The following is a 21,146-nucleotide window of genomic DNA, read 5'->3' as shown; positions in this document are numbered from 1 at the left end:
TTGACCGCATGCTTTACAGTCCACGTGCCATATGTTTATGTGCCGCAGTTGGAGTGTCACTTAACTCCTTTATATACAATACCTACCATACTAGAATAGGCTTCACAACATCCCCATTTCCCATGACTTTGACAGCTTCTCCGAAGTCCTCGAAATTGAAGAACTTGACCAACTTTTCCACGGGGAAAATGCCCTCCTTCCACCACCCGATCATTTGTGGGATGTACTCCTTTGTCCTGCTGTGCCCCTGGACTGCGCCGAAGTATTGTTTCCCACTGACCATGAAGCTCTGCATGTGAAGATTCAAGTGGGCGTTCGGCATGCCAGTTCCAACTTGAATGATCTTCGCCATGTACCGCGTGTACTCTACTTGAGCAGCGACGAGCGGAGGGTGGGCACTGGTGTCAATCGAGATGGTCGCGCCTAAACCATCCGCAGCCTTTTTGACTGCTGCAACGAGCTCCTCCATCGATATCTTCGATGTGTTGAAGACATGCGTCGCACCAAGTGACTTGGCGAGTTCCAGGCGAGCCTCCACTCTGTCAATGCCGATGATGGTCTTGCATTTCTGGTTCTTGGCTGCCATCACAGCAGCCAAGCCGACACCTCCCATACCAACGATGGCGATTGCATCGTCAGGGCCGGCCTTCGCTACGGAGATGACTGTGCCACTTCCTGTTTGAAGGCCACAGCCGAAGGGCGCCAGTAGCTTGAGGTCCTCCCGTTCAAGGCCCAAGCCGCTCACATTAACGACAGACTTGTCGCTGACGATGGCGTGTTTTGCGAAGCTTGACTGCCCGAAGAAGCGGCCTCCAATGGAGCCTCCTTTTGTGTCCTGGAAGGCTGGCTCGCCCATGAAATTGATCTCGAAAAACTCGACACAATGTGACGGAGGGCCTGTCTTGCAGACATGGCAGTTGCCGCAGTACGAGAAAGAAAGCAGGACCGGGTCTCCTGGCTTGACCTGCACGTGTGTCCTCTGTTAGACGAGGGTCCCATTAATTGGGCATGAATGCCATCCACGTACACTGCTCACGTCCTTGCCCACTTCCTTCACGTAACCAGACCCTGACTCAGATGTTAGCACGGCAGTCCTCATATACGTAAGTGGCACTTGAGCCCTTACCCTCATGCCCGAGGACTCTGGGGTAAAAGACAGCCGGCACTCCTTTGTCGTCTGCAGTGTCGCCGCAATGCAAGTCTGTGTGGCAGATGCCCGAGGCCACTATTTCGACAACAACCTCATCGTCCTTCAATTCACGCAGCTTGACATTCTCGATCCCCCAACCTCCCTGCGAGAACGGCCCGCGAGACACAAGTGCCTTCGACTCCATGGGTGAGAATCCAGTGTAATTGCTTCAGGGAAACCGGTAGCGGGGTTTTTCGGAAGGACAGCGAGCCGAAAATTCTTTGAGGGGTGCCGTTGCGATGCGAAGCATTCCTTAATCGAGTTCGCTATCGCCCGGTCAGCCGCCCGGCACAGTGCATGTGGGGAAATACGGCCTCCTCCTTTTTTGGGTAAGGGTCGGAAATGCTTGGCGTCCAACTCGCAGGGAGCGCAGGGAGCCCAGCAGCCGGGAATAACTTAACTAAAAGACTACACACCTTTCTATAGAACACCTGTGGCTTGATTTTTTGTAGGACAAATTCCTGCGGGATAATTCCTTGCGGGATAATCTCCTGTGGGATAACCTCCTGTGGGATAACCTCCTGTGGGATAACCTGCCATGGCGTAATCTTCCGTTCGATAACCTCTTGTAGCGCATATTTTTAACGTCACGAATTTACCGAAACCCAACCTCTGCTGCCATCAAAGGCTAAAGACATCAAAGTCTACACAAGAAGCAGACACGAGGAACACATGTATCAAAGTGTACATCCATGGCCTCCACCTGGGCAAAAGGTGACCCCAACAAAGTATCAAACAACAATATGGCCAATTGAGGCTATCACCTTCGTGAGTTTCAGAAATCTCTGCTGTGTAAGTCCTTCACCTTCAAAGATCTAGATTCGAACCAGAGAATGTTTCAGGAATTTTTTATTCAAAGGCTACATGTATGAATAGAAGTGAGGTCCGGGTTTAGACTTGCAGCTCGCCGTTCGAGAATTTTCCTACTCGTCGGCCGTGTCGTCGGCATCATCAGCTGCATCATCTTTCTCGTCGGCCGCATCATCGGCATCATCATCGGCATCGTCTGTTTGATCATCCTTATCATCTGCTGTGTCGTCTGAATTATCGTCAGCATCGTCAGATGCGTCGTCCTTGTCGTCAGCTGAATCGTCGGCATCGTCCTCCGCGTCGTCCTGATCATCTCCTTCATCGTCTTCACCATCATCTTCATCATCATCCTCATCATCCTCCTCATCCCCAGCATCTTCTTCGTCATCTTCCTCATCATCGTCGTCGTCTTCGTCTTCGGGGGCCGTCTCGTTACGCTTCGTCTGAGGATTTCAAGCTCAAGATCAGCCAGCCGTCTTTCAAGACAGGAATGGACCAGTGGATGAACAACTTACAGCCAGCCCTGCGTTGTCAAACGGCACTGCCAGGGCAGGGACAGCGAAAGCCATCAAGGCTTGGCTCTACAAATCATCACATTAGCTTTTTGGTCCTGTATGGAACGATAGAGGTCTATCTCACAGCAACTCGACGAGCAAGCCCGGCATTGCCGGCAGTTGAGACCTGAAGACCACTAGCAGCGGTCGAAGCGGCCAGGCCGAGAGCGAAAAGCTGAACGAGCTTGTACATTTTCGTTTTTTAAAGTATGAAGTAAATGAATTAAGCGACTAGTAGTTTTGAAAGAGGGACAGTAGTCGTGACGTTGGCAAGCGAATGAATGTAAAAGTTTCAGTTATGAGAGACAGTGGTGAACAATGAATGCAGTGGCTTTGTCGAAGGAACAGCACCCTTTTTATTTCTTCCAACCAAATAAGCCGCCTAGGAGGGATATGCAGTGGGAGGCCATGGGCCCGAAGACCAATATCTAGTCAGGGGCAGCCTGCAGCAGTGTAACGGTACCATTTGAAGCTGAAAAGGGGGTCATGGCGAAGACTGTATGAAGGAAGGCCGTGATTTGTGTTCGCATGCATTAGCCTGTTGGAGAGCCCGGGCAACTATGATGGCTCAGCTCACGCAAAGCCCAGGAAGTCCCGAGAAATGCACTCCCGAGGCAATCACAGTTCCGCCGGTGGGCTGCAAGTCAGAGGGGTTCCAGATGCGCCCACCCAGCTACGTCCGATTCAGTCTACCCTGGCTACCAATAGTAATTTTGGTCAGATAATTAGTTATTGCCACTCAGGTCCTAGTTTTGCGGCCCGGGCGAGATCACGTTCGAAATGACAGGATACAAGGCACTGTGCACGGCTTGCCGCTAGGTGGCTCGCGAAACGCGCGCTTGGGGAACGGATGGCAGATGTTTTAGCCTGAGCTTGATCACGGAATATTACACGAGTCTGGTCAGGCTAAAGAAATCCAGTACGACGGTATTCACTGGCTGAGATTCTTTCCTGACAACAGACTAGTACTCCAAACTCAAACGTAGTCTTTGGGGACAATATTACTTAATAGATATACATTTTGGAATCACGACATTTCCCAACAGGTATAAATTTTGTACACATAATGGAGCATCGGTAGCCGAATAGACACAGTCTTTTTGAATACGAGGATACATAATTGCTTACCTATAGTCCAAGTAGCTCGGTGAAGGGACGCTCACTAGCAAAATCTCAGTGGCCGTCAGTTGTACAAGCACTTGACATGCTTTGCTGCTGTCTGGAAGAAAAAAGCGGACAGGACATAAACATGTGTCCAGAAGATTTCCTCCACGAGTCTAACTTGTCATCCGCTTGGATTGTAAGACGTACATCACAGGAATGGCGTACAAGCTGCGCTTGCGTGACGTCACGAAGAATAATGACGTTGAAGCTGGTGGATTAAAACATCACTTTTGCGAACCACCCCAGGCCTCTAACGATTCATCTCACATCAAGCGACATTCCAAGATTCGAGATCAAATTTCAGTCCGGCATTAACAGCTTTTCTAAATTCTACAATGAAGGAGTACTCAGCAGAAGAGTGGCTTCCATCCGCCTCGGGCCTTGGCGAGAGTCCGCTGTACCGCGCCAGCGACCAAACCTTTTTCTTCGTCGACATCAAGAACCAACTTGTGCACAAGATCCCGGAATCACAGGGTTGGGAGCAGCGCAAGACCTACGAGTTTGACCAGCCCATCACAAGATTAGAAGTGGTTGCCAATCGTATAGATGTCCTGGCTGTGCAGACTAAGTTTGGCCTAGCCCTACTATCACTTGACACTGGAACCCTGAAAGACATTGCGACCCTACAGCATCATGATAAAACGCTCGACGCAAAAGTGCGAATGAACGATGGCGCAATAGATGCCAAGGGGAGATGGTGGTCTGGGTCAATGGCGCTGGATGAGGAAGATCCGATCGGCCGGCTGTGGTGCATGGACGAAGGCGCCAGCGAGGCCAGAACGGCATCTGTGCGGGAGCTGGACAACCTCCTGAACACGCCCGTGCCAAACGGGCCCGTCTTCTCCCCAGATGACAAGACAATGTTCGCGAGCGAGACTCCCCATGGGAAAATATTCCAGTACGACTATGACACGAAAGACGGCACCGTTTCAAACAAGCGTCTGTTTATCCAATTGGAGAATGGTGGGATGCCGGATGGCATGGCGGTCGATGCAGAGGGATACATCTGGGTAGCGGCCAATTTTCAGGGGAAGCTAGTGCGGTACTCCCCAGACGGCAAGGCCGTAGCAACGTGCAAGGTGCCTGGGGCGAAAATGACCTCGTGTCCTGCTTTCGGCGGGACGGACCTCAGAACGCTTTTCATCACGTCTATTGCATCCGAAGGCTCCACTGGCCATGTTTACAAGGTCAAGGTCGATGTGCCGGGGATTCGGCGCCACGAGTACGAGGCTTAGCTGATTGTTGTGCCGGGGTGACATATGAAATTGGTTCAAGGCATTTCGCGAGTTGCTCGTATTCAAGGTTCCATTGACTGTGTCTATAATTACCACGTGGTAGTAAGGCAACATTCGGCTATTGCGTAGTACAAGCACCGCCTCGATTATAAGAGTTGGGCTCACTGTCCGTACGCTGCACGTGCAATCTTCTCAAATATTCACGCTGACCTAGGTTCCGTTCAACACGAGCCAATAAGCCGTGTAAAATCATCTGCCTGCTCGGTGTCACTTGCTGGTGCTGTTCTAGTAATTATGGTACGCCCTACGTGAATATGCCTTCATAGAAACCACATATCGCCTCTCAGGCTTGCCCAAAGGTCAGGATGATGCCGTTTCTTGTGCGTGACTTAAATGCGGTCGACTGGATTGTTTACCCCTTCGTCGACGCCAGCATTGACCGCGTTTCATTTGTAGCAGCATAAGCGGCCCGCACAGAGCACCACACAATGCGAAGAAAGTAAAAGTCCAGCCGACGCCAAGGCGGTCAATCATGAGCTCTAGTACAGCAAGGGCTGTGGCCGCAAACGCACAGCGAACAATGTTGGCCGAAGCCGACGCCGTCGACGACCTTGTCGGGTTCAAATCGGTAAGAAGGGTCCCAAAAGCCTATGCCTGGTTAACATGACTCAGAAGCACACAAATAGTGCGCAGGGTAAATTGGAAGCCTTACCGAGAACAGCCCGGTAGTGGCAAAGCCTATGGCCGATTGGAGTATCAGGGGGATAGAAACATGCTGCCAACGTCGTTTCAGCAAATATAGAATGACAAAGACGAACTCAGAAACTAACCGCACGATACGCCACTGCCCACCCGTATCCTATCATGGCCAATGTGTTCAGTCCGACCAGATATAATGCGGTGTTGAGCCTCGCTCTCTCTATGGGAAATTCATCTGCATCATCGCTGCGATCTGTCCCAGCAGGTGCTCCGAGCCTTCTCGAGAGCCGAGCATAGTCATAATCTAAGACTCTGCCCCAGACTAGCAGACTGATCAAGCAAGCCACGCCGAATGGTATGTACACCAGACCGGAAGCGAGCTCATCGTAGTGGTACACGTCGATGAAGAGAGATGAGAGCGATGCCTGGGCGCAGCAATAAATCATGTAGTAAATGCCGTTGCATACCAGAACTATTGCAACGTCTTTAAGAAGTAATAATTTCAGTGAGGCCAGTGGGTTTGGTAGCGAGAGTTTGGGCCGCTCGCCATGATGCTGGGTCTCTGAGCTGGGCTTTCGCCACTCTGAAATGAGCGACATGAAGGTGCGGTTGATTCCGTGGGCAGGAATGTTGCCGTTACCTACGAGGCATCGTGCGGTCTCTGGCAAGGTGAAGAGGACCAGAAGGAGGCAGACACTTCCGAGTATGCAAAGGAACCAGAATATCGAATGCCAACCCCATCTTGCAGCAAGCGCACCGCCTATGATAGGACCAATCGGAGGAGCAACATTTGGTCTTTGGTAGAGAAGTTGTTAGCTTATGTTTGAACTTTGGGCCCGGCAAATCTTGACAGAATCTTGCACTCACCCAATCAACATGATTCCCACGTAGGAGCCTCTGTCAGCTGGAGTTGTAACATCGCTCAAAACGCCGTAGCCAAGTGATATGGTCCCTTTTTTGCATCAGTAAACAGCTTTGGCAAAATTCCCTATGGAAATTCAACCAGAGCAACCCACCAGAGCTGCCAGCACTTTGTAACATTCTTAGAACAAGCAGGGCAGGAAAGCTGTTCTGGAGTGCAAGTCCAATGTTCGCTCCCAAGTAAATCACCAGGACTAGAATATAGATTGGTCGTCGCCCTAGTGTATCCGCTGCATTACCAAGCAGAGCGGGGGCTATTCCTGACACAATCATGTAGGTGGTTATGGCGAGGTTCACGAATCCGATGGACACACTGAGGCCGTTCGAAATTGCGGTGATGGCCGGGTAGAAGATAAAGGAGCTCATGGGAGAGAACATCCCCGCAAAGGCAGAGAGGAAGACGATCCATCTCCTCTCCCAAATGGTAAAGATGGTATATGGCTGTTCTTCTCTGGCTCGCGGATCAATGGTGGGCTGCGCTGTCCCTTGAATATCCTTTTCATCCATTGAACTCGTCGCAGTGCATCCCGCCTGTCGTGACGGCGGCCAGTGTTTCGAGAATGTCTTGCAGGTCGGTCCTGAGGGAATTGAATGAAATGTTTTGACGGCGGAGCTCTACTCGTGACAAAATGGGCCGAGAAATACGATTGATGCAGGCTGCAGAACCAACACCCCCGTGGCGAGTGGATCAACGTGGGGCATAGGTTTCCCGCAGCTGTCGTCTGGAAGGCTGGAAAAGGCGCTGTGAAAGACACCCGAAGATTCCCTCGGACATCGACGTCAGAGGTAGTCTGTTGCAGAGCGGCGTGCAAAACATTGGGAGTGGAAAAATATGGCATCACCAACAGATTTACCAGGGCAATCAGACCTTTTGGAGCCGCCCGACTATTGGCTATGGTGCAAGCGGTGTAATTGGCTGGCCATGCGCTGAAGATCCTATTTATAGCTTCCGTGCCTCAGTGATACTCCACGCAAAGACGTAGTCTGCCTTCCAGCTTTGTCGGAACTCACTCAACAGGCTGCTCTTCCCCGCACACCAACCGACATATTCCACTACGGTCACCGCACATCCTCTGTAGCTCCAGCATAATGGCGGACCTGCGTCAACAGGAGGTCCTAAAGAACCAGCTCAGTACTCTCAGCACCTCGCTCGGGGGCAATTTGCCCCTCGACGATGCGATTCGCGATGGCAAGTGTTCTTCTTACCATGTAGGACCTTTCTATTAAACTGACAAACTACGATCGCAGTTCTCCCGGAAGGAATGGTAGTGAAGTCGATTCATAGTCATGGCATGTCCGCTTGGTCGTTCACGATCAAGATTGAAGCCATCGACAAAGAGGGGAAAGCTGTTGCTTTTTTTGCCAAAGTCGGTCATCTAGACTCATCTCCTTCAGAAATTCTCCGGTCTATTTTACTGGCTAATCAATACGCACACAGTATGTTGCCGGTAATTTAGGAAGACGACAACTTGAGGGTGAATACATGGGTATGAAAGAGCTACACAAATTAGCTCCAGGATTTGTACCGAAGCCCATTGCGTGGGGCGAGCTGAAGAGTATCGTCTCCGCAACCTATTTTCTGTTGATGGAGTTCAGAGATTTCGTCTTAGGACTGCCTAACCCAGTAAAACTGGGTAAAAGACTGGCAGAAATGCACAAGAAAAGTGAATCACCCACAGGAATGTTTGGGTTCGGTATTCAGACCTTTGATGGAGCTCGATTGCAGTCAGTGTCTTGGGATCCGAGCTGGACATCGTTCTTTTCCAAGCTGCTTGCTGAGGCGTACCGACAGGATACAGAGACCAATGGAGTTTGGCCGGAATTGAAAGTGGCATTCGAACGCGTACAGTCTCATCTGATCCCACGCCTTTTGGGTGTATTAGAGACAGATGGAAATTCGGTCAAGCCATGTCTGATACACGGAGACTTGTGGGACGGCAATGTTGCGACAGACGCCAACACTGGAGATCCGGTCATATTCGATTGTGGAGCTTACTATGCGCACAACGAGATGGAGTTGGGTATCTGGCGAGCAGAAAGGCATGAACTCAGAGACAAAGTCTATCGACGTGAATATCTTCGCAACTTTGAGCCCAGCGAACCCGAGGAGGAATGGGATGACAGAAACCGCCTCTATAGTGCCAAGACAAACTTCATGCACTCCGCTTGCTATGCAGGCTCTCCAGCAAGGCAACTGTAAGTCGAGCATTCGACCATTTCCCTCAATTGCTTCATGCGGGCATCGTGCTGATAATCTAGGGCTTTCGATGACTTTGTCTATCTCATACATAAATATGTGCCATGGGATGAAGGCTCTGCGGAGTGGATTCAGGTTCGTGGTCTTGTCCAGAGGGAACAAAGCTTTTAGGACCAGTATAGTTATTAGGGGACATTGGTAATTCAATAGACAATTCAAATGCAGGTAGACACTCCCGTATACAGTAAATTTTACGACCAAAACTTTTGCTTCAGTGTTCTCCGATGTGGCCTTAAAGTAGATACCAAAATCAATAACCCATGCGAGAGTTCCGACACAACGAATTTATGGGTCAACGACTGAAGCAGCCAGTTTGCGGTGCTTGAGTGCGTCTCGGACCCCAAGATTCCCACTCCACATCCCTCTAGCTAATTTGGGAAAGTTGCATGGGGCCCCGGACTGCTGTAACACAAGAGCATCAGCCCCGAGCGCGTACATATGTGGCGGGGTTGGTTGGTTCGTTGGTTGGTCGTCTGTTGGTTATCTGTGGTGCTCGCTTCGCGTCTTGTAAAGACTTCCTACTTGACTACCTCGAACAGAGCAGCGCATACTGGCGGCGTCGTCCGTTGCGATGGTAAGTCAGATTTCCAGTTCCTCAGAACAGCATTCCTTCTAACACAGATGCTCCAACCGGATTGCTAACAAGAATCATTGATTGGCACCAGTTTCCCCGCAACTTATTTTCCTCAAAACACTCCCGCCGGTCGAGTGACAACAGGCTCCGATCTGTTTCGCCAGGCCCCAATCTCCAAGCTCGCATACCTCCACCGACAGAATGGGATCGAAGCAGAAGTGTCGGAAGCGAAGAAACACTCCTAGTCGCCAATACAGTTCAAGATTGCACAGAGAGCGCTAGACCGGGTCCAGGGCAACATAATGCTGGTGAACGCAGTCATAGTACACCAACCATACTGCCGGTACATACGAAGCCTGGCCAGTCCGATCGTGCATCTGATCCTCAGGGTCTGAGTCTATTGTATTCACCGAAGGAACCTCACGTTGCAGACATCATCTTCGTACATGGTCTTGGAGGCTCAAGCAGGTTGTCATGGTGCCGTAATAAAGATCCGGCCTTATTTTGGCCGCAAGAATGGCTACCCCTCGACCAAGATGTACATCAGGCGAGGATCTTCAGCTTTGGTTACAATGCTTTCTTTCAATCCTCTGCGCAAACTAGTACGCTGGGCGTTGCGGATTTTGCCAAGAATCTTCTTTACGATTTGTTGTACGGCCGGGACCAAAGTGGCAAGAGCTTTGAGCTAGGGCGGGTGAGTTTAACATCTGGCAGAATTCGTTTTACTGGCTCAGGCCAAGATCATCTGAATGATAAATCTGATGACGCCACCTCAGATGCCAATAATCTTTGTGACTCACTCTATGGGTGGCCTCGTTTTCAAAAAGGTGAGCTTCGGCTATTGAGACCAGAAAGGACGCCTCTGACTTTTCACTGACTTATTGAAATTCTATCTACTAGGCATATCTCGATGGCCAACTCGATGACCGTTATGCGCCAATCATCCACGCTGTCAAGGCTGTTCTCTTCCTATCCACACCTCACAGGGGCGCAGATCTCGCGAATTTTCTGCAGAAGGTTTTATCGGCGGCCCCTATAAGCTCCCCTAAGCAATATGTAGCCGATCTTGTCAAGAAGGGCCCATTTCTACAGATGGTGAACGAGCAATTTCGACATTGTGCCCCAAGCTTGCAAATCTTCTCCTTCTATGAGACCCTTCAGACACCTGTTGGGTTCACCTCTGCAGTACGTATCAAATATATATGCGAATGTTGCTTGTGTTTCTCACAGATTTATAGATGGTGCTCGATCAAGAATCTGCGAAGTTGGGTTATCCTGGGGAAGTATCCCGGTCCCTCAACGCGGACCATCATGGTGTTTGCAAATTTGTTAGTGTAGAAGACAGCAATTACAAAGTAGTTCTGTCAGCACTGAAGTCACTAGTGTCAACTTATTCGCCCACTGGTAAGCACAGACCTGAAGTCGCCCTATTACTTGACCATGAGTTGAACCTGACATAACCCATTCTTTTGTGCTGCAGATCAAAGTCCGAACGCGGAACTGCAGAAAGTCCAGAATTTTCTCAGTATCACAGAGTCGGTGGATTCAGACTTGAATCTCTTTTCGCGCCGGAGAACAGAGTCAACTTGCACATGGATTTTAGAAAGAACTGAAGTTCATTCATGGATCACTTCAACGTCAGTCCCACAGCTAGTATGGATCCATGGGCGCCCCGGGCGAGGGAAATCGGTCCTATCCTCATTTTTGATAGAACATCTTCGTGAAGAAGGTCGTCTCGTGCAGCACTTCTTTTTCAGGAACGGGGACGAAAGCAAACGTTCGATATCGGCATTTCTCAGGTCCATTGCATATCAAACCGCTACCCAGATTCCAGCCTTTCGGCGTTCATTACTTGCTCTCGCAGACGGTGGCTATAAAATTCGAGAAGCTGATTGGAGATCGACATGGACGAAACTATTCGTTGGCTTGCTGTTCCAAATGGATGTCCTGGCGCCACAATATTGGATCATCGATGGGCTAGATGAATCTGGATCCCCTCAGCATATCTTCGATATGCTTGCAGATATCTCAGCCTCTTCATCGCCGATAAACTGCCTTGTCACAAGTCGCTGGAGTCCTGTCCTGTCATCAACCTTTGATAGGGTGCAGTCCAGGATCACATCTTCAGCTTTGTCATTGAATCAAGAGCTGACTGATATACGCAAGTACACGGAAGAAGAATTGAGATATTTAGGCTGGAACGCCTCCGTTAAAGACGAAGTCATGGCGAAAATTGTTGAACATTCAAACGATAACTTCTTATGGGTATATTTGGTGTTGGAAGAGGTCAAAGACTGCCACACGGAAGATGACGTTCGTGAAAGACTTGAAGAGCTGCCACCAGGAATGGAAGAATTATATCAGCATATGGAGGACACAATTCGGCGCATTCGGCGGCCTTCCGACCAAGGTCTTTCTCGCCAGCTTCTTCTATGGGCTATGTATGCCCGGCGATCCATCTCTGTCAACGAGCTTTTGTCGGTACTCGAACCAGAATTCGGCCAACTACTTGACATCACGAGTACCATCAGCAGACTTTGCGGGCACTTCATTGCTGTGGAAAGTCATGACAGAATTGCGCTGTTGCATCAATCAGCTCGAGAATACCTGATGCAGACCAAAACTTTACCTTTTTTTCTCGGATCTCTCGGAGCTCATCTCGAGCTGTTTGAAAAGTCCCTCGGCGCTTTCATGAAGAGAGAAATTCGTTCGATATTGGATCCCAATGAGCTGAAATGCTTCGAATATCGAGCTACATCCTGGCCCCATCACCTCGAGGCTATCAAGCAGCCAGACGATTCCGACCAACAACTAGACCTTCTCGTCAAATTCTTCACACAGCCATATGTTTTAATATGGATTCAGGTTTTGGCCGCGATAGGCCAGCTCAAGGTGCTAGTTGAGGCTTCACACGCAGTGAACACTTTCGTGCATCGCAAGCGTCGCATCGATGTCACTCGCGACGCTGCATCTCGGAGATTCGAAGATTTAGAGCTTCTTGACAGTTGGTCACACGACTTGCTGAAATTGCCCGGCAAGTTCGGTAGCAGCCTAGCGCAAGATCCATCGTCCATATTCACATCAGTTGCCTCGTTCTCACCATTGAAATCGGCAGTCTATCGTTACTTTCACAAAACTTCTGCATCATCAGTGTCTGTCCGTGGCTTGCCAGATGATTGGGATGATTGTCTTGCGAGAGTGACTTTGGGAGCTGGTTCCCGAGCAACTTTGATAGCATCATCAGGGCGATACCTCGCTGTCGCGGATGATCTTGGGACTGTAGTCTTGTGGGATTGCTCGACGTTCCAGCAGACCCATCGTCTTATGCACCGAGAACGGATTTCAGCAATTTGTTTCAACTCCCGTGGTGACCAAATTGCGACGTATGGGTTTGACACCACAAAAATATGGTCTCCTCACTCGGGCAAGCTCCTACGGCAACTCACTAATATCCGGGATCTGGGTGCGCTCTGCCTGAACTACGTGGAAAATGACACGATACTACTCATTGGTTCAGATCGCCGGTGTATACTCGAAAATAGACTCGAACGCCGCGATTCCACGTGGAAAGTTTCGGACCCCTCGCTGCTCAATGACGTTGACAGCCTCCAAGGAACGCAACTCAACTCTCCATCAGCGTTGGCTATCAGCCCAGACGGCAGCATGGTGGCGGCCGCTTATAGAAGATTCCCACTGACAATCTGGTCTATCAAACCGCCTAAGATTATCAAAAGATTTACCCGAGAACGAATTCTAGGCCGTCCTAGTGTCCCATTACCTTTCGCCAGCAAAATTTCCTGGCATCCGAGCAGTGGAGAAATTCTTGGGCTATTTCTAGATGGATACTCTTTCAGATATTCAATTCTTGACGACCAGCTCGAGGAGCATCCACCAGACCCTGCACGAATGCCAGCCGATATACACTGTAGTCCTGATGGCTTAGTATATGCGATTCGCGGCATAGGCGGAACCATCAAACTCTACGATTATCACAGCGCCACCCTTATCTACCAGCTGACTTCCAAAGGCGACTCTGTAAGCTCTTTCTGTTTCAGCCAGGACGGTCGTCGGTTCTTTCAGCTCCGAGGGAATCACTGCACTGTGTGGGAGCCGAACAGTCTCATCAGGCTGTCCGGCGCTGATGATCATGCTGCGAATAGCCAATCATCTCCAGAGGAAAGCATAGAAGCATCGAACGTTGCGTCGGAGACCTTGACGGATGAAAAGCCTCCAATCATGGTGGTCACCCCGTCTCCAAAAATGCCTCTCGTCTGCTTGGGAGATGAAGATGGCCTCATCGAGCTGTTGGACCATGAAGCCTTGCAAAGACTTGAAGTAGGAAGGACCGCTACTGAATTGAGCATCGAACACGTGGCGTGGGGCGCCCGTGGTGATCGTCTTTGCTACTCCGAAGTCAGCGGGCGACTCACCGTTATCGACATTGCGATGACCTCTTCAGGCAGTTGGCAGTGTCACAGGGTCAAACGCTTCAAGCCTGCCTTGGCACAGAAGGGAATCCTTCAAATAATGCTTGTACCCGACGGTGAATCGATTCTTGCCCTGTCTCAAGAAACGGTGCAACGCTTGTCACTTGCATCGGCAGAAGTTCTGGCAACAATTAAGTTGGATGAATGTGCTCTTCTGGCCCAATGGGTGGCACATCCAACATCAGAGCAACATGTTATTTCCATCAGCGCTCAATCTGCTAAAGTCTACCGATGGTCTGACTTGAAACAGGTGGCTGCCTTTCCATTGCCCCAAACTGCGTTCCAGAGGCGACCAACAATGATAGAAGTGAACCTGTCCACACCAAACCAAAAGGACTCTAGCGAAACCATCTTCAAAGTTGAGGAGAAGATAGACTTGGTTCTGTCAACTCACTTAACCGGTCATGTCCTACTCCGGACGTCACGACTAAGCTCATCTTCTATCCTAGTACCCAGGTTGCAAGTCCTGATCACCCCAGATAGGCCAATATCTCCAGATCTTGGCTCCAGTGGTAATCTCGTCTTCCTTGACGTACCGTCCGCAGTCGCAGAACAAACAGAACTACCCCTCAATATCCTTCCAAATGAACGCCTTGTGTTCATTGACCGATGTTTTAGAGTCTGCACGTGGCCTTTGCGTTCAAAGAAAGGCACTGAGGATATCAAGCGCCATTTTTTCATTCCCAGAGACTGGTTGCCAGAACAAAACCTCAGGCTCATTCATGTCACCCGTCAGGGTTCAATTCTATGTCCTCGAAGCGATGGTTTTGTTATCATCGAGAGTTCCATGGCTTCTGAGTGGTAATTGGAATTTGCTCTTTGGTGTCCATAGCTCAGCACCAAGCCACGAAACAATTTCAATGTTGCGAAATTTTCTTTATCTGGTTTGAAGATTCAACCCGTGTCGCCGGTGAACCTAAATTCCAAAAATTGAATTTAAAATGTAGTATAATAATTCCACCATCTAAATTGCAACATTGAATTACGGTCTTCTTGACTTTACCTTGTCGCGAATGTGCCTGGGTTCGATACCGCCATTGGGGTGTGTAGGTAATTCGTGCCACGACGCTTGATTCAATCATCGATGGTTCATATAAAGATATTTACTTTAACTCCTATAGAAAACCCGAAAGGCAAGTTCATACAACAAAAAGATGCAATTTGAGTTGGACCATGTGAACACCACCTATAGATGGCAATAATTTCATGAACCTATGAAGGTGGTATGGATGACTTAAAATCCCAAAACTGCGATGGCGAGTACTTGCTCCTGTGGTCATGCTTTCAGTCGAGGCGGTCAACTACAGCGCGCGGTAGTCAGACTTTGGCGACCGGATATAAGGAGGCCTATGTGCAAAGATGTTAGCAGAAAGTCGACAGAACTTCATCTCAGATCTTCAACTCAGAGGAAATCGAGATCGTGGAATGTGATCATTTACCTCATTAGATTCTTGGCCACGACAATAGCAGCCGTTCCTGCAGCAAAGACGCCCAAGAGATTGCCCCAGCTCTCACTGCCATAGGACCGCTGCCCTACTGCCAGGGCTACGAGGTCATATACCAGACATCCTCCGAAGATCCAGTCACTGCAGGACGCGAGACCCGCGAAACCAAGGCCAGTGAGGACTTTGACAACGGTCGAGGGTTGTTGATGAACAAAGTACGCAACGGAACCGTTGTGCAACAGATCCAGAACACCAATTCCAGCAAATGTTTTGCTCACAATGTGTGTCAAGACGGAGTTGGTAGAGTTCAGATTCATCGGCGGAAGTCGTCCAAAAATGTAATACAGCTGTGCGAGGGAGTTGATGATGACGAATATGTTGCTCGTCTTCAGGTCTGATGCGTTCCAGAAGACCATCCAGCTCGCAATGCAAATGTTTCCCACAGCGTAGAATGGGCTGAAATCCACCATAGTGTTCACAGCACCGTCCTCGAGTGCAGACTGGTCGTTGGACCGCCACAAGCGCCACAGCCAGGCAAGCTGGAACAGCTGTTGTGGGAAGAAGAAGCCGGCGATGAAGAAGGGCTGTGGTGACCAGAAGGACAGATTGGCATCGTGGACATCCTTCATGTTCGGTGTGCTAAGCATGCCATACTGCTGAGCGGCGAAATCGATGAGGAAGGAAACAGGCGCGACGTAGCGTGCGGTGGAGAGAGAGATGCCCATTGTGATAGGTGTTTATCGCTGGTTGCTTATACGCGTATGATTCTGTACTTTTTATGCTGAGGCTATCCTGCGGGTAGTTAAAGGATGTTTTTTTCCAAGACGCATGAATAGGTAAGCTTTTTGTAAAGTGATAAAACAGATTACTTGAGGTTTCGAGCAACGCGTAAATGATGCGTCTTTAATGATGTCAATTTGAATAACGGCTTTGGAAGTAGATGCAGACACGACAAAGCCGATGGCGTTGAAACTGTTGCGTCATGGACTTTTCCCGCGAACTATAAACTGTCAGCCCTACCACATGCGTGCAAACTAAGGATTCAGATGCGTCGGGGCCGTCGGCGCAATTATCGATCCCGACGCGCAATGGTTCCGAATCTGATTTCCGAAATTTGTCAACAAATGCATGTAGTTGTGAGAATGCAATTATATGCCTTACGGATCCTAGGGAGGCTCGTCTACGGGTACATGTATTGCATTGCAACAGTCAGATTCGGGTATCTCACCCCACGTGAAGTGCGATTTGAACACAAGGTTGCAGAAGTACCCGAATCAGACAAGATTCTGGGCATGAGAAACATGAAAATGATATACCAAGTCATCGTCTCGAAGAAAGCTGTGTAACATTCCGCGAAACTAACACAAGTAGATGACTCAGCTTTTCAACTGTCTATCATGTTGACATCAAGCAAGTATGTTGTTGTTTTTCAAAGAGTCCTCTCCTGCATTAGAAGTTATTTCTACGCAGTTGATCAAAATTCATGGAAGCTCGAGGATACGAGGGAAAGAGGTTTGTCTCTGGCTACAGACCTCGTTGATTAGTGTCTGTGCCAGGGCTACAGTTGCGTCTGGTCGCCTACTCTATACGAGGGAGAACGGCATTGCTACGAGTTGATCATCTTCTCTCTCTCTCTCTCTCTCTCTTTTGATAATGAAAACAGTTCACATTACTCTCAAATGAATCCAGGTGCAATAGACTTATGAATCTGGCCTAGAGAGTGGTGACTTCTCACTGCCAGGTGCAAATAGACGACTGGAGAGTCTTATGTCCTTGCCCTGAGCGGGCGTTGATTCTTGCCCTGAGCAGGCGTTGATTCTTGCCCTGAGCGGGCGTTGATTCTTTCCCTGAGCGGGCTCCCCTCTATGCACGACCCTCCATTCCACCTGCAAGAAAACCATCCAACATCCCCGATCGCACCTAGAAGAGCTTCCCCATGTCCTCCCACAGAGCAGGCACCATCACCTGCTTGTATATGTTCATTACGGCCTGTTCCGGGTACTCCAGGTGACGCATCAGGATGTACTCAACGAACAGATCCTTGTCCTCGCGCTCAGGGCGCGATGCCACGTCGTTGCCGTTGGCCCAGTGCGTGAGACGGTTCCTGGCAAGGTAGATGGCTGCACGCAGGTTGTACTCTCGTACCCGCGACATTTTAAATTGGTCGTGGAGTTGCATTGCCATTCCCTTCGCCGTCGCAAGGGACTCGTGCGCGGCGGGAAGAGTGACGAACTTCTGGGCTGTCCGGGGGAGGACTTTGTGATGCTGGTCGTAGTAGGTGAACATCGCTGCGCCTCCGTCCATCGACTCCGAACAGCCGAGGTAGACTGGCCGGAGGGCCTTGCGAGCACTTGAATTCGCTGCCTTCGCCTTGCTCAGGGCCATCTTCTTAACCTTAGATGCCACGGCAGGGTGACGGAAGGCCTTCTTCTTTCCCTTGGTGCCTGGAGTGGCTTTGTCTGAAGTGGTTTTGCCCAAAGTGGTTTTGCCTGAGGTGGCGTTGCTTGAAGTGGTTTTGCCTGAAGTGGCGTTGCTTGAAGTGGCGGTGATGTTCTGGTTGAGAAAGCCTACCTGAGCCGCAACATCATCGATGGTGGGCTGGACATAGCCCTTGCCGCACATCTGGTGTGGTTTGCCAGTGATCCAGCCTCTAGCAAATGCTGCCTTTACGAGTTGCTTGACGTCAGGGATGGTGACGACGGTGCTCATGCCTGAGCCGTTGTAATGAATGGCCTTGGGCCTGCTTATGAGGTCACGAAGGTTGTCTGCCATTTCATGCGTCACTTCATCTTGGCTTCGCATAGGCTGTCGACCGGGAAGCATGGGGACTGCATGGAAAGACTGCCATTTATGCATGTTGTCATCAGGGGAGTAGTCGTCTTCGGGGTCAGGTGCGTCGGAAGCGACGGACGAGGAATCATCGTTTAGCGGGGGCAACGCATTCCACTGCTCTTCAACGTGCTCTTCGAGGGTTTGGGCCGGAGGGCCTGCCGGAGGTGGCTGTGGAGGGGGAGGTGGCATTCTGTCACCACGGTGAGCACAAATTTATAAGATTCCATGGTGGATTTCACATACCTGATGTAGGCTGGCTTCTGGCCAGTGCGGTGTCTAGGGTCTTTGGTGTTTCGTGGCTGAGTGCCGCTGTGCCCGGTAGCCTGGGCGATGCAAGAAATGTGGCGGTGATGTGCGTTTATTCCAGTGCTGTTTCGAAGTGAACGAGGATTGCTTATGTTGATGGAGCGCGTTGGTCGTCGACCAAAGTCGGCGATCTGTAGGAATTGTGAACAGGAGCAGCCCAGAGGCACGGTGAGCTCAAAAGGAACGACGAGTCCAAGAAAGACTGGAAGACAGTTGCAGCGCGGGGAGACATCCACACTTAAGTAGTTTTGGAGCAGTTCAATTGCAAAATTTCATTGAGGTTTTTCAAACTGTGCAACAATGCCAGGCGTGTATTTCGTCCTGTTTACGGTTGGCTACGCCATGGGATGAAAAAATGAAAAGGTGCAACAAGCGTAGGTAGGGTGGTTTGCAATCCGAGCTGCAATGGCAACTTTCACAGTTCAACAATGTCAGGTCCCTCAGCACAACCAGGCCAACGTCAGGCAATTGTGAGAGGTTTGTATATACATGGGGCGAAATGCAGTCTCCTCTGTCTTTTGGTTGGAGGGTGTACGCTACTAATAACTTGCTTATAAACATTGGATAGAGATTTCTCATCGAAAGTGGGTTATTTCTGTACAAAACATCCCATCTGATTGAACCTGCACCTGACAAAAACAGCAACTCACGGGTTTGAAGGGAACCGCAGGGTAGGAAAAGAAAGCTAGATAATGCTTGCAATTCTCAATGTCCTGGCAGTGTGGGCCTGACGTTGACAAGTAGTGAATTTTCAAAGCAAGTTGAGCCACAGCTTTACATTTCAGTAACTGCGTTCTTAAAAGCTCCCAAAAGCTCCTTCCCGTTTGTCTTATTGTCACTCCCTCAGCCACGCGACCGTTTGATCAAACGTTCCTTCTCTTCAATTGCCAAAGCAACGAAAATCCAAGTAAGCTCCAACGCGCCCGTTCCCCTGATCCAGCATCTCTGCTTCCCTCACCTCTCTCTCTCTCTCTCTCTCTCTCAATTCCTCCGTCTCTACCCTCTCCCTTCCTCTTTTCTTTCTCTTTCTTCCCTCTCCAACCACCTCGTTGCAGCAGGCAAGTTTCCCTGCCGACCCCCAACCCATCTGCTTTCCAATCTTCAAACCGGTCTTGACGCGTTCTCACCTAACATCGAATCTCAGTGCGCTGCTAGCCCTGGCATCATGGACGAAGACCCAATCAACATCGACACAGACCTTCGCGAGAGGCTCATCGCGGCCACAAGAGCGGGTGGTGGCACCGCAACATGGTCAATCCTCAAGACCTTAGGTTAGCAACACGCGCTCATTCTGTCGTGCCTGATAGTGACTGGTACTAACGAAGCTACACACAGACAAAACCAGTGCCAAGCCCGACAAACAGTTCGAAGAACTTCCACAAAATCCTTCCTCCGGCACTCAGCCAACAACTCGTCAGCCAACTTGCCCCTGCGCCAACCAGGATCCACAAGAGCAGTCTCGACAGATCCAGCGAATCGTGAACACGCCTAAAAACGCAAGTTCCGACATACTCTGTTTGAATGACGGTACAAACATGCCCGCCTTGGCCAAAGCGAGTTGGCTGGCTTTATCGTACTTGGTACACCCGCAGCATTGCCAGCACCCCAATGCCCCTGAGGCACTAATCCGCATCAACGATGCGTTTTCCTGGATATCGAGACATCCTGGAGAGAGACAACAGCCTCTCATATCAGTGTCACCTCCAACAACATCGCCTCTGACACCCGCACCCCTGCTTCTGCCACCTGCGCCTCCAGTACCTGAATCTGTAGCACCTGCGCCGGCTCGTCAAGCATATCCTTGGATGATGTTCACCTCAGGCCAAGTCAGAGAGCCTCTTTCAGTTGCCGGCACTCGACCATCCAGCACTCAGCCATCCAGCACTCAGCCATCCAGCACTCAGCCATCCAGCACTCAGCCATCCAGCACTCAGCCATCCAGCACTCAGCTATTCAGCCCTCAGCCATCTCGCCCAGCCCAGCCAGTCCGGTCAGCTCGGTCAGCTCGGTCAGCTCGGTCAGCTCGGCCAGCTGAACCAACAGCTCCTCAATTTGCCCAGCCTAGCCTGCCAACGGTCTGGCCTGCCCGACCTGATGGGTCTGTCCCACCGCCAATCAGGGTATATGGCCCCCGGCCATCTGCTCATGTCTTCAGAAACCGAGACGGTACACTCAGAGTCCGCTCAACGGTTGGCTGGCAATTTCTAACGCTGGGGGGAGAGACGAGGGTTTTCTTTCAAGGACGCTACCGTGAACTGATACAAAATCGCCCAGACTTTGCGGGCATACGGGTTGGAGAAGGCGGATGGATCGTGCCTTGTTTTGATGAGGAAATGTCGGATAGCTCCTGGAGGAAGTTGGAGGGCCAGGGCAAGTATGAATTCAATTCCCATACATAGATAGCAGTGTAATGAACCCGCACCTTCTGGTACTTTGGTGACTCCTTCCTTTGCCGAAATGATTGTGATCCCATAGGAGGTTATCCCACAGAAGGTTATCCCACAGGAGGTTATCCCACTATCCCACAGGAGATTATCCCACTAACCTACAGGAGGTTATCCTAGTATCAGGTTATCCCATACGAGGTGGTTCCTGAACGCGAGTGTGAGTGGTCGATTCTAGGCCTGGACATGAACTCAATGAAGAAGACTTGCGAAGGTGTGGGGTATTTTC

General features: G+C 50.2%; 7 protein-coding genes across 7 annotated transcripts; 3 read left to right on the top strand and 4 right to left on the bottom strand.

Annotated features, from left to right (window-relative positions):
• Nucleotides 1-82: 82 nt before the first annotated feature.
• J7T55_004324 (alcohol) lies at nt 83-1,334 on the bottom strand (the record flags this gene model as incomplete). The annotated part of the gene is made up of 3 exons (XM_053131965.1): nt 83-964; nt 1,028-1,068; nt 1,127-1,334. The coding sequence occupies 3 exons, from the start codon at nt 1,332-1,334 to the stop codon at nt 83-85; spliced, it is 1,131 nt and encodes a 376-aa protein (XP_052989937.1).
• A 778-nt stretch (nt 1,335-2,112) lies between these two features.
• On the bottom strand, nt 2,113-2,746 carry J7T55_004323 (uncharacterized protein; the record flags this gene model as incomplete). The annotated part of the gene is made up of 3 exons (XM_053131963.1): nt 2,113-2,442; nt 2,515-2,580; nt 2,639-2,746. The coding sequence occupies 3 exons, from the start codon at nt 2,744-2,746 to the stop codon at nt 2,113-2,115; spliced, it is 504 nt and encodes a 167-aa protein (XP_052989936.1).
• A 1,306-nt stretch (nt 2,747-4,052) lies between these two features.
• J7T55_004322 (uncharacterized protein) lies at nt 4,053-4,952 on the top strand (the record flags this gene model as incomplete). Its single annotated transcript, XM_053131962.1, has 1 exon — nt 4,053-4,952. One exon carries the CDS (start codon nt 4,053-4,055, stop codon nt 4,950-4,952), a length of 900 nt encoding a protein of 299 aa, XP_052989935.1.
• A 2,709-nt stretch (nt 4,953-7,661) lies between these two features.
• J7T55_004320 (uncharacterized protein) lies at nt 7,662-14,695 on the top strand (the record flags this gene model as incomplete). Its single annotated transcript, XM_053131961.1, has 12 exons — nt 7,662-7,781; nt 8,011-8,768; nt 8,832-8,904; nt 9,252-9,285; nt 9,369-9,403; nt 9,649-9,711; nt 9,835-9,941; nt 10,007-10,097; nt 10,180-10,230; nt 10,304-10,588; nt 10,642-10,807; nt 11,115-14,695. The coding sequence occupies 12 exons, from the start codon at nt 7,662-7,664 to the stop codon at nt 14,693-14,695; spliced, it is 5,364 nt and encodes a 1,787-aa protein (XP_052989934.1).
• A 496-nt stretch (nt 14,696-15,191) lies between these two features.
• J7T55_004319 (uncharacterized protein) lies at nt 15,192-16,060 on the bottom strand (the record flags this gene model as incomplete). Its single annotated transcript, XM_053131960.1, has 2 exons — nt 15,192-15,237; nt 15,330-16,060. 2 exons carry the CDS (start codon nt 16,058-16,060, stop codon nt 15,192-15,194), a joined length of 777 nt encoding a protein of 258 aa, XP_052989933.1.
• A 1,195-nt stretch (nt 16,061-17,255) lies between these two features.
• J7T55_004318 (uncharacterized protein) lies at nt 17,256-18,356 on the bottom strand (the record flags this gene model as incomplete). Its single annotated transcript, XM_053131959.1, has 1 exon — nt 17,256-18,356. One exon carries the CDS (start codon nt 18,354-18,356, stop codon nt 17,256-17,258), a length of 1,101 nt encoding a protein of 366 aa, XP_052989932.1.
• A 545-nt stretch (nt 18,357-18,901) lies between these two features.
• J7T55_004317 (uncharacterized protein) lies at nt 18,902-20,681 on the top strand (the record flags this gene model as incomplete). The annotated part of the gene is made up of 6 exons (XM_053131958.1): nt 18,902-18,950; nt 19,116-19,144; nt 19,321-19,380; nt 19,618-19,744; nt 19,809-20,230; nt 20,295-20,681. The coding sequence occupies 6 exons, from the start codon at nt 18,902-18,904 to the stop codon at nt 20,679-20,681; spliced, it is 1,074 nt and encodes a 357-aa protein (XP_052989931.1).
• Nucleotides 20,682-21,146: the final 465 nt, after the last annotated feature.

The sequence above is a fragment of the Diaporthe amygdali genome (assembly GCF_026229845.1).
Source record: "Diaporthe amygdali strain CAA958 chromosome Unknown NODE_29_length_634662_cov_65_424859, whole genome shotgun sequence".
In the NCBI taxonomy this organism is placed as follows: domain Eukaryota; kingdom Fungi; phylum Ascomycota; class Sordariomycetes; order Diaporthales; family Diaporthaceae; genus Diaporthe; species Diaporthe amygdali.
The sequence above is the reverse complement of the archived record's forward strand: the minus strand, read 5'-3'. Positions and strand labels throughout refer to the sequence as shown.